This window comes from Salvelinus namaycush, chromosome 32 (genome assembly GCF_016432855.1).
Source record: "Salvelinus namaycush isolate Seneca chromosome 32, SaNama_1.0, whole genome shotgun sequence".
NCBI lineage: Eukaryota > Metazoa > Chordata > Actinopteri > Salmoniformes > Salmonidae > Salvelinus > Salvelinus namaycush.
The window spans coordinates 1,114,947-1,133,256 of NC_052338.1; the positions used below are offsets into that span (position 1 = coordinate 1,114,947).

The window sequence follows — 18,310 nt, forward strand, 5'->3', positions numbered from 1 at the left end:
CTGAGTATAAAGTGACCCGGAAGGGCGCAAAAGCATCTAACGACAACCTTAGCTGTTCTACGAGTGGTCTGAGGGAGTCATTAAATAACAAGCTGTTTCAAGAGAAACTTTAGAAACAATGGTTTTGGGAAACAGCTCAGAGATTTAATGATGCTCCTACGAAGGTTCTAACAATCAACTTTGCCTGAAAACGCTTTTGCGAAACCAGGCCCTGGGCCCAGATTCACAAAACATGGCTGCAAGGCAAAGTGTTGAGTAGCCAGTGAAATCGTGCCCATTTCAAACGGCCTCCTACTCAAATCTTGCTCGTACAATATGAATATTATTATTCTTTTTGGATAGAAAACACTTTCTAGTTTCTAAAAGAGTTGGAATTATTTCTCTGAGTGAAACAGAAGTCCTTCTGCAGCACTTTTCCTGACCAGGAAGTGAAATGTCAGAAATCGATGCTCTTTTCAACTTGATGCCCATACATGGTCTTAACACTTAGGAGTCTGCTGACACTCTATACGCCTTCCTGTTGGTGTAAAGAGGATGTCAGAGAAGAATTTTTTTTGCTCCTCTTGGTCTGTGGTGGAAAAAAACCTATTTATTTGACGTGACGGTCCACTTCCGGTACTCTGAAGGAAGTGGGATTGACTTCTGTTTTGCTGCCGTAACGAACGGCTAACGTCTCCGGCTCGATTTTTTTTTGATACATGTGACCATATCATCGTAATGTATGTTTTTTCAATATAGTTTAATCAGATTATTGAAACTTTATTCGGGAGTTTTGCCGTGTTCCGTCCTCTGACTGTGTTTACGTTGGAGAAATTTATGCCACTCGGCTAGTGCCAATGCTAATTGAAGAGGGACATTTGCCATTCTGAATCGAAACAACGACTCATCTGGACAGAGGACACGTTCTTCAACATTCTGATGAAAGATCAGCAAGAGTAAGACCCATTTTATAATGTTATTTCATATATCTGTCGTGCATGTGAACTGGCCGTGGGCGCCCAATTATTTCTGTCTATTGTAGCTACGCTAATATAGCGATACATTTTGTTTGCGCTGTAAAACATTTAATAAATCGGAAATATTGTTTGGAATCACAAGATGCCTGTCTTTCAATTGCTGCAGACTATGTATTTTTCAGAAATGTTTTATGATGAGTAATTAGCTATTTGACGTTGGTGTCTGTAAACATTCTGTCTGCTTTCGGTGCAATTTCGGATTGTAGCTGAAATGTAAACTATGGTTTATACATGAAATATGCACATTTTTCGAACAAAACATATGCTATACAATAAATATGTTATCAGACTGTCATCTGATGAATTTGTTTCTTGGTTAGTGGCTATTTATATCTTTATTTGGTCGAATTTGTGATAGCACCTGATGGAGTAAGAAACTGATGGAGTTAGAAAAAGTTGTGTCTTTTGCTAACGTGGTTAGCTAATAGATTTACATATTTTGTCTTCCCTGTAAAACATTTTAAAAATCGGACATGTTGGCTTGATTCACAAGATGTGCACCTTTCATCTGGTGTCTTGGACTTGTTAATGTGTGAAAGTTAAATATTAAAAAAAAATAGATTTTGAATTTCGCGCCCTGCACTTTGAGCTGGATGTTGTCATAAGTGTACCGGTGTCGGGCTGCCCCCGTAAAAGGTTAAGAACATTAAGAAATCCAATAACTTTATTTTCAAGAATCACATTTTTTCTTAACTACTTCCTTAAGAAGAAACATGGGAAGAAACTTAAGAACATTTTCAAGAACTTTATTGAGGAATATCAACTTTTTGTAAGTTTCTTCTTAAGAATAAAGTTAAGGAAAAAATGGCACTTAGGAAGAAATGTCTTCTTAAGATGGTTTTGTGAATCTGGGCTGTGGTCTCAAAAATGCTGCTCATTGCCTGATAAATCTTTGAAGTAAACATGCATTTTTCACAGCCAAGATGCTGGCAACATTTTAGCGTAGTTAGCTAATTAGTCAGGCCTCCTTACACCTTCTTGATCCCTGGAGTTGTATTCATAAAGAATTTTATAGTAGGAGTGCTGATCTACTATATGCTCTGTTGTGGCTTAAAGATCCCACTGCATATCTCATGGACTGGGAGGACCTGATCATAGATCAGCATTCCTACTTTAAGACGCTTTATGAATAGGCCTACAGGCTGCGGCCTCCTTACACTTTTTTGATTGTTGATCAATAACGGGATCAAGATGTCCACAGGATACTAGGGAGTCTGACATTGACATCTGTTTCTACCTGGCAACATTATTGGGCTTTACACAAAGGCAGGTGTTGAAACTCAAAGCCGGAACTAAACGGTAAAGCAAAAGGATTCAAATGTTTCAGAAGACTGAGAAAGTGTAATTTTTTCTGTCCCTGGAGTATGATTAAACAGCAATGTGCCGTTATAAATGTTCTCATCACTCACTCAGTCTGGATTAGTGGAGAGAGGCAAGTTTTTAAAGTCGGTAATGCTTTTTCAGATTTCATGCTATCACTCCTTCTTTAACTTCGTCCACAGGCTCAATTCTTACCAAGCCGGCTGGCTTCTATCTCAAAGTGAACATTTTCACTAACTGAACAGTAACCTCTGGATTTGTCATCCAACCAGAGGACTCTTTATTTCTTTTGCTTAGGTGTTTTAAGTGTTGCCTCTGTCAGCCTGAAGCTCAGTTAATAGGGCTAGGCGTCCCGCTAGCGGGACAACTTCCGGTGAAACTGGAGGGCGCGCAATTCAAATAAATAATCATAAATATTATGGATATTAAAGATTAACCTTTTCACGCATGAGTTCCAAATATCTCTAACGGTCCCCCCTGAGTGAGTTTTCTTATACATGTGATGTCAGAATTCACTCAATAACCACATTTCTGTCTACAGTTTTTTATGCAAGTAAAATATAAATGCTGACAGATATCTTCCAAATATCTCTAACGGTCCCCCCTGAGTGAGTTTTCTTATACATGTGATGTCAGAATTCACTCAATAACCACATTTCTGTCTACAGTTTTTTATGCAAGTAAAATATAAATGCTGACAGATAATTGGTTCCTTCGACATGGTGGGATCTTTTTGTGCTGGTAAAATTAATTATGGTAGAAATGGCGGTGGATATGCATTTATGTGCAAATATATTGATATAAAAACCATCATGTCGAAGTAAACTTGGAGTCACTCGATGATATGGTGTGTGGTCATCCCACTTACACTCGTGAAACCATGCAGTTTATTAAGCTACAGATGAAATAACTTATGATGAACTTCACAGGGTGGTGAAAGTGCACAGTGATCTTGAAGCTCCTTTCAAATAAATATTGAAGGTCTGATTCTGGTCACTTGATGATCGATGCTTGACTGCTTTTTGACAAATAAAGAATATTTAACCATAGCTGCCCTCAAACCAAGGCACGCTGCCTGTTAATTATCTATAGAAAATGTTTCAACTTGTCAATTTTACATGATTTTGTAACAGTGAGATAGGTGCGTTCCGCCTCATTAATTCACAAAGAAAGTAGCCCATTTCACTGTGGCGGAGGAATTCTATGCTAATGTTGGGCAAGGATTAGCTAGATGAGTTGGACAAACTCCTCTCTTTGATGAAGCCCAAGCACTCTACCATTGTTTCCTCAGGTCAAGTATGCAGACATTTGCGCATCTCCAGTCAAAACAGAACCTGACAGAACTTTTAGCCCCGGCGCATTGCCTTCATTGTTGTTTTCCTTACTAATAATTACTGTGTGCATTTCTATCAAAGTAAGTGCCTTATTATCTTATTATAATAATGTTTCTGTATATCGTGTGATGTCATTTCTACTGTAACACACCGTATTTATGTATGGAGCATAATGCATTCTGTGTATTCCTTTATAACCGCGGACACGCAAGGTACTGATTTCATAACCTTCACGGTGTTATACTCAACTGTGCTTATGTAGTTACATTGTCATGGCTGTCTTCGTCCTCCTCGTCTGACGAGGAGAGTCTCGTCAGGATCGGAGGACCAATTCGCAGCGAGGTAAGTGTTCGTCATTATTTAATGAAAGAAACTGAACACTACAAAAACAACAAAGTGACAACCGTGAAGCTAAATAACAATAGTGCTGACACAAACACTACACATAGACAATCACCCACAAACCCCAACAGAAAACAGGCTACCTAAATATGGTTCTCAATCAGAGACAACGAATGACAGCTGCCTCTGATTGAGAACCATATCAGGCCAAACGAGAAAACCCCACATAGAAACAGACAACATAGATAATACCCACCCAACTCACGTCCTGACCAACTAAATAAAGACTAAACAAAGGAAATAAGGTCAGACACGTGACATACATTTTTCTATTAGTTCTGTAAAACAATGCTAATGTTAATGGCGTCAAATAAGTATCAGCTTGTGTTGCATTCTTGAAGCTGTTTGATAAGTGCTCCTCAGAGTCACCAGTGTAAATACTGTGGTTATGTTTTGAGGGTGTCACGATCGTCTTCTTTAGAGAGAGTGGACCAAGGCGCAGCGTGTGAAAAATACATCTTCTTTATTCAGAAGAGAGAGAAAACACAAAACAAACACTATACATAAACTGAAAACAAAAACAACAAGACGACCGTGAAGCTACAAACGTTAGTGCAACGACAAGCAACAAACGTTCAACATAGACAATTACCCACAAACAGCTAAAGCCTATGGCTGCCTTAAATATGGCTCCCAATCAGAGACAACAATAACCAGCTGTCTCTGATTGAGAACCAATTCAGGCAACCATAGACTTTCCTAGATACCTACACTGAACACTAACCCATCTACTCTATTTAACCCCCTAAACCATACAACACCCTAGACAATACAAAAACACACAAACTTCCCCATGTCACACATTGACCTAACTAAAATAATAATGAAAACAAAGATAACTAAGGCCAGGGTGTGACATAACCCCCCCCTTAAGGTGCGAACTCCGGGCGCACCAGCATAAAGTCTAGGGGAGGGTCTGGGAGGGCGTCTGTCCACGGTGGCGGCTCTGGCACTGGTCGTGGTCCCCACCCCACCATAGTCACTACCCGCTTTCGTAGCCTCCTCCAAATGGCCACCCTCCACATTAACCCCACTGGACTAAGGGGCAGCACCGGACTAAGGGGCAGCACCGGACTAAGGGGCAGCACCGGACTAAGGGGCAGCACCGGACTAAGGGGCAGCACCAGGATAAGGGGCAGCACCAGGATAAGGGGCAGCTCCGGACTGAGGGACGGCAGCTCCGGACTGAGGGACGGATCCTGGCTGGATGACGGATCCTGGCTGGCTGGCTCTGGTGGATCCTGGCTGGCTGGCGGATCCTGGCTGACTGGCTCTGGCGGATCCTGGCTGGATGACGGCTCTGGCGGATCCTGGCTGGATGACGGCTCTGGCGGATCCTGGCTGGATGACGGCTCTGGCGGATCCTGGCTGGATGACGGCTCATGGCTGGCTGACGGATCTGGCTGCTCATGGCTGGCTGACGGATCTGGCTGGTCATGGCTGGCTGACGGATCTGGCTGGTCATGGCTGGATGACGGATCTGGCTGGTCATGGCTGGATGACGGATCTGGCTGGTCATGGCTGGATGACGGATCTGGCTGGTCATGGCTGGATGACGGCTCTGGCTGGTCATGGCTGGATGACGGCTCTGGCTGGTCATGGCTCGCTGACGGCTCTGGCTAGTCATGGCTCGCTGACTGCTCTGGCTGGTCATGGCTCGCTGACGGCTCTGGCTGGTCATGGCTCGCTGACGGCTCTGGCTGGTCATGGCTCGCTGACGGCTCTGGCTGGTCATGGCTCGCTGACGGCTCTGGCTGGTCATGGCTCGCTGACGGCTCTGGCTGATCCTGTCTGGCGGAAGGCTCTGGCTGATCCTGTCTGGTGGAAGGCTCTGGCTGATCCTGTCTGGTGGAAGGCTCTGGCTGATCCTGTCTGGCAGAAGGCTCTGGCTGATCCTGTCTGGCGGAAGGCTCTGGCTGATCCTGTCTGGCGGAAGGCTCTGGCTGCTCCTGTCTGGCGGAAGGCTCTGGCTGCTCCTGTCTGGCGGAAGGCTCTAGCGGCTCCTGTCTGGCGGACGGCTCTGTAGGCTCATGGCAGACGGGCGGCTTTGCAGGCTCATGGCAGACGGGCGGCTTTGAAGGCTCAGTACCGACGGGCGGCTTTGAAGGCTCAGTACCGACGGGCGGCTTTGAAGGCTCAATACAGACGGGCAGTTCATGCGGGGCTTGGCAGACGGACAGTTCAGGCGCCGTTGGGCAGACGGGCAGTTCAGGCGCCGCTGGGCAGACGGGCAGTTCAGGCACCGCTGGGCAGACGGGCAGTTCAGGCGCAGCTGGGCAGACGGCAGACTCTGGCCGGCTGAGACGCACTGTAGGCCTAGTGCGTGGTGCCGGAACTGGAGGTACCGGGCTAAGGACACGCACCTTCAGGCTAGTGCGGGGAGCAGGAACAGGGCACACTGAGTTCTCGAGGCGCACTATAGGACTGGTGCGTGGTACCGGGACTGGTGGTACCGGGCTGAGGGCACGCACCTCAGGGCGAGTGCGGGGAGAAGGATCAGTGCGTACAGGGCTCTGGAGAAGCACATGAGGCTTGGTGCGTGGTGCCGGAACTGGAGGCACTGGGCTGGATACACGCACCACAGGGAGAGTGCGTGGAGGAGGAACAGGGCTCTGGAGAGGCACAGGAGGCTCAGTGCGTGGTGTCAGCACTGGTGGTACTGGGCTGGGGACACGCACCACAGGGCTAGTGCGAGGAGCAGTAACAGGACGCACAGGACTCTGGAGACGCACAGGAGGCTTTGTGCGTGCTGTAGGCACTGTCTTAACCAGACGGCTAGCACACACCTCAGGACGATTATGGAGAGCTGTTCCCGGTGACATTAACTCACCAACACGTTCATTCGGACGGATGCCGTGCCTCATGCACCAAACCAGTACATCCCTCATAACTCTCTCCTCCAATTTCTCCATTAACTCCTTTACTGTCTCTGCGTCGCTCACCTCCAAATCCGCCCTCACCGGCTCCCTACGGTAAGCAGGAGGACTACCCGAGAGCCCCCCCCTAAACTACCCGAGAGCCCCCCCCCCCCAAGAAATTTTTGGGTTTGACTTACGGGCTTCCAGCCTTGTTTCCGTGCTGCCTCCTCATATCGCCGCCTCTCTGCTTTCGCTGCCTCCAGCTCAGCTTTGGGGCGGCGATATTCTCCTGGTTGAGCCCAGGGTCCCTTTCCGTCCAATATTTCCTCCCAAGTCCACGAATCCTGTGTAGGTGGGTCCTGTTGCCGCTTGACACGCCGCTTGGTCCTAGATTGGTGGGTAATTCTGTCACGATCGTCTTCTTTAGAGAGAGTGGACCAAGGCGCAGCGTGTGAAAAATACATCTTCTTTATTCAGAAGAGAGAGAAAACACAAAACAAACACTATACATAAACTGAAAACAAAAACAACAAAACGACCGTGAAGCTACAAACGTTAGTGCAACGACAAGCAACAAACGTTCAACATAGACAATTACCCACAAACAGCTAAAGCCTATGGCTGCCTTAAATATGGCTCCCAATCAGAGACAAATAACCAGCTGTCTCTGATTGAGAACCAATTCAGGCAACCATAGACTTTCCTAGATACCTACACTGAACACTAACCCATCTACTCTATTTAACCCCCTAAACCATACAACACCCTAGACAATACAAAAACACACAAACTTCCCCATGTCACACCCTGACCTAACTAAAATAATAATGAAAACAAAGATAACTAAGGCCAGGGTGTGACAGAGGGGCTGTTTCACAGACGTCAGCATAGGGTAAAATGAACGGAATAATGACCAGCAAAATTTGAGGTAATCTGCAAGGAGAGCCCATATGTAAATCTATATCTGCCTGCAATACTCATCAATGCTGTGCATTTCCTCCATCATATGCATGGCAAACACACTCCCCACATGTACTGTATCTTTATGTACAGCTTCTTCAGAAACTATTCACACCCCTTTACTTTTTCCACATTTTGTGTGTTACAGCCTGAATTTAAAATGGATTCAATTGAGATTTTTTGGTCACTGGCCTACACACAATACCCCATAATGTCACGGCCGATGGAAGAAGTGGACCAAAGTGCAGCGTGGTGAGCGTACATTTCTCTTTTTATTTAAAATGTCGCCAACAAAACAAGAAACGAAAAACCAACCGTGAAGCTTACAGGGCTATAGTGCCACTAACAAAGATAAATACCCACCCTGAAAGGAGGGAAAAAGGGCTACCTAAGTATGATTCCCAATCAGAGACAACGATAGACAGCTGTCTCTGATTGAGAACCATACCCGGCCAAAACATAGAAATAAAGAAACAAAGAAAACAAAACATAGAATGCCCACAAACATCACACTCTGACCTAACCAAATAGAGAAATAAAACTGCTCTCTAAGGTCAGGGAGTGACACATAATGCCAAAGTGGAATTATGTTTTTCAAAATGTTTACAAATTCATCACAAATTAAAAGCTAAAATGTCTTGAGTAAATAAGTATTCAACCCCTTTGGCAAGCCTAAATCAGTTCAGGAGTAAATATTTGCTTAACAAGTCACATACGTCACAACAAGTCACACTCACTCTGTGTGCAATAATAGTGTTTAACATGATTTTTGAATGACTATCTCTTCTCTGTACCCCAAACATACAACAATTTTATGGTCCCTCAGTCGAGCAGTGAATTTCAAACACAGATTTAACCAGAAAGACCAGGGAGGTTTTCCAATGCCTCGCAAAGAAGAAGCAGACAGTGAATATCCCTTTGAGCACAGGGAAGTTATTAATTACACTTTGGGTGGTGTATCGATGCACCTAGTCACTACAAAGATACAGGCGTCCGTCCTAGCTAAGTTGCCAGAGAGGAAGGAAACCACTCAGGTATTTCACCATGAGTCCAATTTAAAACAGTTACAGATTTGAATGGCTATTCTAGGAGAAAACTGAGGATGGAGCAACAGCATTGCTACTCCACAATACTAACCTAACAGACAGAGTGAAAAGAAGGAAGCCTGTACAGAATAAATACATTCCAAAACATGTATCCTGTTTGCAATAAGGTATTAAGTAAAACTGCAAAAAATGTGGCAAGAAATGTACTTTATGTCCTGAATACGAAGTGTATGTTTGGTGCAAATCCAACACAACAATCACTGAGTACCACGCTTCATATTTATTTTCAAGCATGGTGATGGCTGCATAATGTTATGGGTATGCTTGTCATTGGCAATAACTAGGGAGTTTTTATGATGAAAAGAAACAGAATAGAGCTAATCACAGGCAAATTCCTAGAGGAAAACATGGTTCAGTCTGCTTTCCAACAGCCACTGGGAGACACATTCACCTTTCAGTAGGACAATAACCTAAAACACAAGGCCAAATATCCACTGGAGTTGCTTACCAAGACAACATTGAATGTTCCTGAATGTCCTAGTTACAGTTTTGACTAGGGGTGTACTGATTCGTCATACTCGATTTCAGAATCATATCCATTTTATCACACTTGATACTCGTAATCGGATTTACTCGTGATTGGAAAACCCAAAAGCTTTAAATGCCGGTAAAGCCTATACCTCAAGTGTGCATTACAGCGCTATCACTCAAGAGTGCATCTCAGAGCGCATCGTTGTTCTTTCACTCATTCACACACATTGTTAAATGGCCTCGACAGATAAAAATGCACATAAATAGCCTAATGCATGGCTGGCTACTACTGCCTGCATTTATTCCAGAGACAGATTTAGATGAAGGTAGGCTAATTTGTTTACCCCATATATTGTTTCACATTTGAGAGGAGCAAAACTTTTGTATTATAAAAATAAACAATCTACCCCTTTAAAAATGTGGAATAAAAATGAACCATATACATTTGGCATTTTATTTTCTAATGATATGTCTCTCGGTGAACATGCATGTGCGCATTTAAATAAATAATAATAGCAAGCAAGCATGGGCTTGGAACACGACATAACACAGACGTTGTCAGCAATGGACTAATTATAATGACACAAAAAGTAGGCCTACTAAACAATACCAAGTAGACAGACAAAAACAACCATATGGCCTCAGCAAAGTCGACAAGAAATAAGTAGATTGAACAACAATGACTAGATACGGATTCTGATTAATACACAATGTTTGGAAAAGGGGAGAATTGTGCCCTGAGATGAGTGAATTAAAGCCGCTCTCTGGGGAAATGAGCGCAGAGGGAGAGCGACTTGTTCTAAACCAATCGTTGCAGCAGGCTACAACAATACCCTGCCCATTTCTTTACAGACAGAAGAACTAGCCAATAGTTGTTTAGAGCACACAGCGCTTCACACTATTAGAGTGAAAGAGAGATGCGTGCTGGCTGAAAATAATGTTTCTCATCACGGAACTTTACAAAAAATACGAGTACTCGGCACACCTCTAGTTTTGATTTAAATCGGCTTGAAAATCTATGGCAAGATTTGAAAATGGCTGTCTAGCAATGATCAACAATTATATTGACTGAGTTTGAAGATTTTTTTAAAGAATAATGTGCAACTATTGTACAATACAGGTTCGCAAAGCTCTTAGAGAAAGAAAAGAAAGAAAGACTCACAGCTTTAATCGCTGACAAATGTGATTCCAACATGTATTGACTCAGGGAGTTGAATACTTATCTTTTCAGGATACAGTATATTAGTGTGTTTTTCATATATACTGTATATATTTATTTTTTTACTAATGTTAGACTTTTCTTCCACTTTTTTTGTTGTATTTTTTGTAGATCATTGAAAAAAAATACAATTAGATCCATTTTAATCCCACTTTGTAATAACAAAATGTGTAAAAATTCAAGGGGTGTGAATACTTTGTGAAGGCACTGTACCTATCTATGCACAGTGTATGCACATTTACACAAACACACAAAAAGTGTAATCAATGTCACATCTCAATTGTGTCTGTTGTGTACACTCACATTGCTATTGACCACCATGTCACCACAACAAACAAGACCTAAACATAACACAACACGGTAGATGCTCCATTACCTTTAACAATTAACGTTCAAAAGATGACACTGCATAACTCTTATCTGTACATACGCATATACATTAGCACAAATTACATTATCGCTTTTCTGTCGAAACACATAAATAAGTCCTGCATCAATGAAATGGTCACCTGACGTCCAAATCTGCAAAGAACAATTTTACACTAACACACAGTTAATTTGCTGTGTCATGACAGTGTAAAGTCATTGTCTTAAGCTGACACCAGCTTGGTTTATAACATCTGTCATGTATTGATTATGACAGTTTAATGTTGGTTCTTATGACTCAAGGTAAAGTAAAGCATAAGCAAACAAACTCTCAGCGTGAATAGAGTGTGGCAATCTATGGTACGATGAAATACTATAAAGATGAGTAGCCTGGGGAAGGGGATGTAAATCAGTGGAGGCTCCTCAGAGGAGGAAAGGTAGGACTGTCCTCCTCAATGAAATTTCATAAAAATAAAAATAGTGAAACAAAAGTTATCCTTTATAGATAAAACTACACTAAATATATTAATATTTCACTAAATAATTTATTTAAACACTGTTTTTCAATTAAGGTCTAAAGTAATTTCAACAGCACTCTCTGGGGTAGCATTACGGTGTAGCCGGTTGACAGCTAGCTTCCATTTTCCTCTCGCTACATTAACTTCAATACAAAACCTAGGAGGCTCGTAGGCCTCACCCCTTCCATAGACCTACATGGTAATTATGACCACTTCCGGAGGACGACCTCCAACCAATCAAAGCTTTTGCAGTATGAACTGACATGTTGTCCATCCAATTATAAGATTAGGATCAGAGAATGAACCTAGTGTGTTGTTTCGGGGTTGTGCCGCAGAGCATTATGGGGGGGTTCTATGTGATGAGAAGCTTGGTAAATCGTTGACATTATTGGTTAGAGATTGAGAGTGAAAAGTGATAGTTGACCATTTTTTTGATATTATTCAAATTAGTCAGAGGAGGTATATTATTAAATGTTTTCTTGGTTTTTTAACTTTATTTTTGTGTCCAGATAGTGAATTATATTTTCATTCGCCATAGCACTGGTAGCAGTAGCCAGCTACCAGTGCGAGCATGTAATTTTTGCCGCCAGGTTGGCAGAATGGCAAATGCTGTGGACTTTTTGTTGAAGAACCCCTTTCATTCTCAGGTGTACATGGAAACCGAGGGTCGACCTCTGCCTGAGATCAGTTTGATGAAGAAGGATGAAAAGCTGAGGGCGTTCAATACGAATTGGTATCAAAAGTATGGCTGGCTAAGAGGGAGCCTTCCATCAAGCTGCCTGTATTGTTGGCCTTGCCTGCTTTTTGGAAAGCCTTGGGTGAAAGGGGGGTACAGTGACCTGAAGAACATCGATCATTAAGGTAAACAGCATAACAAAAGAAGAGAGCATATAAATGCCCACATCAGATTCAAGATTCTCTGAAAAAGCGGCATCGATCATGTAATGGACGAAGGTCTGCGTATTCAAATTGACCAACACAATGAGCAAGTAAGAAGAGACAGGGATGCGCCTTGTCGACACCACTGCATTTTGGGGCATGCAAGGGCAACTACAAGGAGGGAAACTACATGGAGCTTGCAGAGGTAATTGCACGTTAAGATGATTTACTTGCTGAACATATGGAACTTTCGGCTGTCTTTTCTGGGATGTCGAAATCAATTCAGAATGATTTGATAGCTTCCATCACATCATCCATTAAAAGTGAGATTAAAGAGAGAGGTCGACGCAGCCCTTTTTTTGTGCCGCTCAAGTAGGCTTTCCACTTTCCTTTTGTATTTATATAGCAAAGGTGATAACACAATCACTCCGGACAGAGAAGCAAACACTCATTACATAAATGTTGCAGCAGCCTAGGCTACACCTAAACATTAGAGCAACCTTTCTTAAAGTGTGGGTCACGACGTGTCAGAGTAAATGTATAATTATTTCATTAATTACTGAAATTGATTTGGCCAAGTGCATCTGCGCAAACTGTTGAGTGCGCTCTCTGCTTAGCAGCGGTCTCTGCTCAGTTTGGCAGCTGCGCGAGTGAGAGGGAACAGTGTGCTTCGTGGTTTACCGGATCCTTTTTCTGCAGTTTTCTTGAAGATTACTCCGCGACACACAAGATGCAGCGCTGTAGTTCAAGCCACTAACATGTTATTCCTACTCGCCATCACTCACTGCTGTCATGGAATGGACTCATGCTAGCCACAAGTTCTGACTGAGTTCAATTGTCATGAAACGCATATACAGCGATGAGTTTCTCTCTCTTTCATTAAAAAACGAGGAGCGCCCACAATGTGTTTTGTGCGGGGAAGTGCTTAGTAATGAGTCTCTCATAACGAACACATTAATAAAACGACACATCCATCCATGATGAGCCTGTCCTGCACTGACGTCAAGCCTCTGAACACCCCAACTCATGCCTCATACCCTCATTTGTCGTCTCCGTGTGTTCCGAGCATATACCGTGAGTCTCCCATCCTCCTTAATTTTTCAAGTCACCAGCTTCCACTGATGTACATGTATGGAACTCACCAAGTTTGCAGAGCCAGCTGACCAGGATCCAGAGTGCCACCAGGTATGGGAACTTAATTCCCTCCCACTTCCAAATAACGATGGGCAGGGTGGTGATAGTATGTTCTGTTCCATTTCCTGTGGGCTGAGATGCCAAGCTGGGCCTACTAATGGCAAGCAGTACCATCACCAGGACGAAAGTGGAGCGCCACAGAGCTGGCATCTTGGAGCTGGATGCTTTTCAAATCTTGAGCTTTGATCAATCTTGGTGACTGTCTCTCTCCCTCTCTGTCCTCTGTCACTGACTATCTGGATTGTTACTGCTGGCCCTAAGTATGTTTGCTCCTCTCTGTCCTTGCTCAGGTTAGAGTACACCTTTTCACTGCAGGTGAAAGCCCCTCCCACTCTTTAGCCAGACAGGCTAGTTGGGCCACTTCTTCGATACCAGGGTGCAGTTCTGCCCAACCTTACCACCCTGTTGTTATTCATTGGCTCAGGACACCAGAGGCGTCATCCCTATAGGGGTCAGACGGGTACGTGCCCCCTCAGATTTGTCCTGTTTAAAAATATATATATATATATATATAATAAGAAAAACGTATTACATTTTTTTGGTAGTTTTGTTGTTGTTTCTCTGTAATACTACTATCCACCTAGCACTTTTATGAAGTTTGATTTACGATTTGTATTTATTTGTATTTATTAGGGATTCCCATTAGCTGCTGCTAAGGCAGGAGCTACTCTTCCTGGGGTCCAAACACATTATGGCACTTACATCACACATAAAACAAAAGATAAAACAGTACATCATATAACATTACACCATTACATATCTACAATACAAAATGTATAATACCACCATACAACAATATTTCAATGTACGTGTGTGTAGAGTGCGTGTACTAGCATGTGTGTGTGTATGCCTGTGTCTGTACCTGTGTATGTGTGTCTTCACAGTCCCCGCTGTTCCATAAGGTGTATTTTTATCTGTTTTTTAAATCTGATTCTACTGCTTGCATCAGTTACCTGATGTGGAATAGAGTTCCATGTAGTCATGGCTCTATGTAGTACTGTGCCTCTCCCATAGTCTGTTCTGGACTTAGGGAATGTGAAGAGACCTCTGGTGGCATGTCTTGTAGGGTATGCATGGGGTGTCTGCGCTGTGTGCTAGTAGTTTAAAACAGACAGCTCGGTGCATTCAGCATGTCAATACTTCTTACAAAAACAAGTAGTGATGAAGTCAATCTCTCCTCCACTTTGAGCCATGAGAGATTGACATGCATATTATTCAGGAATGTTGGTTAGCTCTCCATGTACATTTAAGGGCCAGCCGTGCTGTTCTGAGCCAATTGTAATTTTCCTAAGTCCCTCTTTGTGGCACCTGACCACACGACTGAACAGGAGTCCAAGTGTGACAAAACTAGGGCCTGTAGGACATGCCTTGTTGATAGTGATGTTAAGAAGGCAGAGCAGAGCTTTATTATGGACAGACTTCTCCCAATCTTAGCTACTGTTGTATCAACATGTTTTGACCATGACAGTTTACATTCCAGGGTTACTCCAAGCAGTTTAGTCACCTCAACTTGCTCAATTTCCACATTATTCATTAAATATTTAGTTGAGGTTTAGGGTTTAGTGAATGATTTGTCCCAAATATAATTATTTTAGTTTTTGAAATATCTAGGACTAACTTATTCTTTGCCACCCACTCTGAAACTAACTGCAACTCTTTGTTAAGTGTTGCAGTCATTTCAGTCGCTGTAGTAGCTGACGTGTTTAGTGTTGAGTCATCCGCATAGATAGACACACTGGCTTTACTTAAAGTTAGTGGCATGTCATTAGTAAAGATTTTAAAAGTAAGAGGCCTAGACAGCTGTCATGTGGAATTCCTGATACTACTTGGATTACAGTGCCTTTGGAAAGTATTCAGACCCCTTGACTTTTTCCACATTTTGTTAAATTACAGCCTTATTCTAAAATTGATTAATTTGTTTTTTCCTCATCAATCTACACACAATACCTCATATTGAAAAAGCAAAAACAGGTTTTTATAAATGTTTCTTAATTTATTACAAATAAAAACTGAAATATCACATTTACATAAATATTCAGACCCTTTACTCAGTAATTTGTTGAAGCACCTTTGGCAGGGATTACAGCCTCAAGTCTTCTTGGGTATGATGCTACAAGCTTGGGACACCTGTATCTGGGGAGTATCTCCCATTCTTCTCAGCAGATCCTCTCAAGCTCTGTCATGTTGGATGGGGAGCGTTGCTGCACAGCTATTTCCAGGTCTCTCCAGAGATGTTCGATCTGGTTCAAGTCCGGAAGCCACTCCTGCATTGTCTTGGCTGTGTGCTTAGGGTCGTTGTCCTGTTGGAAGGTGAACCATCGCCCCAGTCTGAGGTCCTGAGCACTCTGGAACAGGTTTTCATCAGGGATCTCTCTATACTTTGCTCCGTTCATCTTTGCCTCGATCCTGAATAGTCTCCCAGTCCCTGATCAATGGAATGTTTCTGGTCTGTGCCCGGTCCAAGCTTAACATCTCCAAGGAGGTGCCGTTGCCAGAGGACGCTGTCTTTGACTTCCACGTCGAGTGACATATCTCCATGGCTGGTTGGTAGGATCGAGAACAGGAACATCCACCAAGTCATCCAAGATTATCCTTCTAGCTCCATTCTCTAGGGAAGGGGGAGACCCATTCGGGAGGGATCCCTGCAGAGTACCAGCCAGTCGGCTGTGGAGAGCTGACACAGCGGCGACACTTCCACCAGACCAGAGCGGCGTCCGGCTACTGGGGTAGAAGTGAAAGAAAAAGTAGGCGTCCGTGATTTCCCCAGTAGCTTGTCCAGGTTCGCTACTTGTTTGCCACTTCGCCCCTGTAGTCCTCTGCAAGCAAACAGTTGTTACATTGAAAGTCCAGGCGGTCCATATTGTCCCGGAATAAAGCAAAAATTAACACAGCTCCTGCAGCGTTGAAAATGTTTGATAGCATCCTCCATTTGAGGCTCCAGGCTAGCTAGGCTAGCTAAGCCAGCCGGGCGTCCGTGTGTCTCCTCTTGACAGGTAACCCACAACTTGTCCAAGAGAGAACCACACGGCTATCAAAAAAAGGCCAAGGTAAGGCTACACCAAACACAGAAATAATTAGAATTCACGATTTGAAACATTTATGGCAGTGTCGAGTATAATAACTCATGCTAGTAGAACAGGTTTCGTCAACAACACACTTAGTGGCGAACTGATTCTGATCCTCTGGATAGGGATTCGGATTTGGTAATCCAATCTGACCTTTAATAATAATTGAATGTCATTTTTTGATGCCGAAAATCTGGATTATCTTGATCCCACTGGAAGGGTGGATTTAGAATGTCACTACAACTAAGACATATCAATGTAACTAAGATGACAATGTTTTAAAAAAACACCTATGGCTGAAAATAGGCAATTGAGGTGGCTTATTATGCTTACCCAGTAATAATGCACTAAATCACATACAGTGGGGCAAAAAAGTATTTAGTCAGCCACCAATTGTGCAAGTTCTCCCACTTAAAAAGATGAGAGAGGCCTGTAATTTTCATCATAGGTACACTTCAACTATGACAGACAAAATGAGGAAAAAAAATCCAGAAAATCACATTGTAGGATTTTTAATGAATTTATTTGCAAATTATGGTGGAAAATAAGTATTTGGTCAATAACAAAAGTTTATCTCAATACTTTGTTATATACCCTTTGTTGGCAATGACAGAGGTCAAACGTTTTCTGTAAGTCTTCACAAGGTTTTCACACACTGTTGCTGGTATTTTGGCCCATTCCTCCATGCAGATCTCCTCTAGAGCAGTGATGTTTTGGGGCTGTTGCTGGGCAACACGGACTTTCAACTCCCTCCAAAGATTTTCTATGGGGTTGAGATCTGGAGACTGGCTAGGCCACTCCAGGACCTTGAAATGCTTCTTACGAAGCCACTCCGTTGCCCGGGCGGTGTGTTTGGGATCATTGTCATGCTGAAAGACCCAGCCAAGTTTCATCTTCAATGCCCTTGCTGATGGAAGGAGGTTTTCACTCAAAATCTCACGATACATGGCCCCATTCATTCTTTCCTTTACACGGATCAGTCGTCCTGCTCCCTTTGCAGAAAAACAGCCCAAAAGCATGATGTTTCCACCCCCATGCTTCACAGTAGGTATGGTGTTCTTTGGATGCAACTCAGCATTCTTTGTCCTCCAAACACGGCAAGTTGAGTTTTTACCAAAAAGTTCTATTTTGGTTTCATCTGACCATATGACATTCTCCCAATCTTCTTCTGGATCATCCAAATGCTCTCTAGCCAACTTCAGACGGGCCTGGACATGTACTGGCTTAAGCAGGGGGACACGTCAGGCACTGCAGGATTTGAGTCCCTGGCGGCGTAGTGTGTTACTGATGGTAGGCTTTGTTACTTTGGTCCCAGCTCTCTGCAGGTCATTCACTAGGTCCCCCCGTGTGGTTCTGGGATTTTTGCTCACCGTTCTTGTGATCATTTTGACCCCACGGGGTGAGATCTTGCGTGGAGCCCCAGATCGAGGGAGATTATCAGTGGTCTTGTATGTCTTCCATTTCCTAATAATTGCTCCCACAGTTGATTTCTTCAAACCAAGCTGCTTACCTATTGCAGATTCAGTCTTCCCAGCCTGGTGCAGGTCTACAATTTTGTTTCTGGTGTCCTTTGAAAGCTCTTTGCTCTTGGCCATAGTGGAG

The 18,310-nt window shown here is 43.3% G+C and overlaps 1 protein-coding gene across 1 annotated transcript in view; it reads right to left on the reverse strand.

The window, feature by feature from the left end:
* LOC120027327 (sodium/hydrogen exchanger 3-like) overlaps nt 1–13,793 on the reverse strand; it is a 74,910-nt gene extending 61,117 nt beyond the window's left edge. The window contains exon 1 of the mRNA XM_038972247.1: nt 13,592–13,793. Within this exon, the coding sequence (XP_038828175.1) occupies nt 13,592–13,793 (202 nt within the window). The remainder of the gene's footprint in view (nt 1–13,591) is intronic.
* Nucleotides 13,794–18,310: the final 4,517 nt, after the last annotated feature.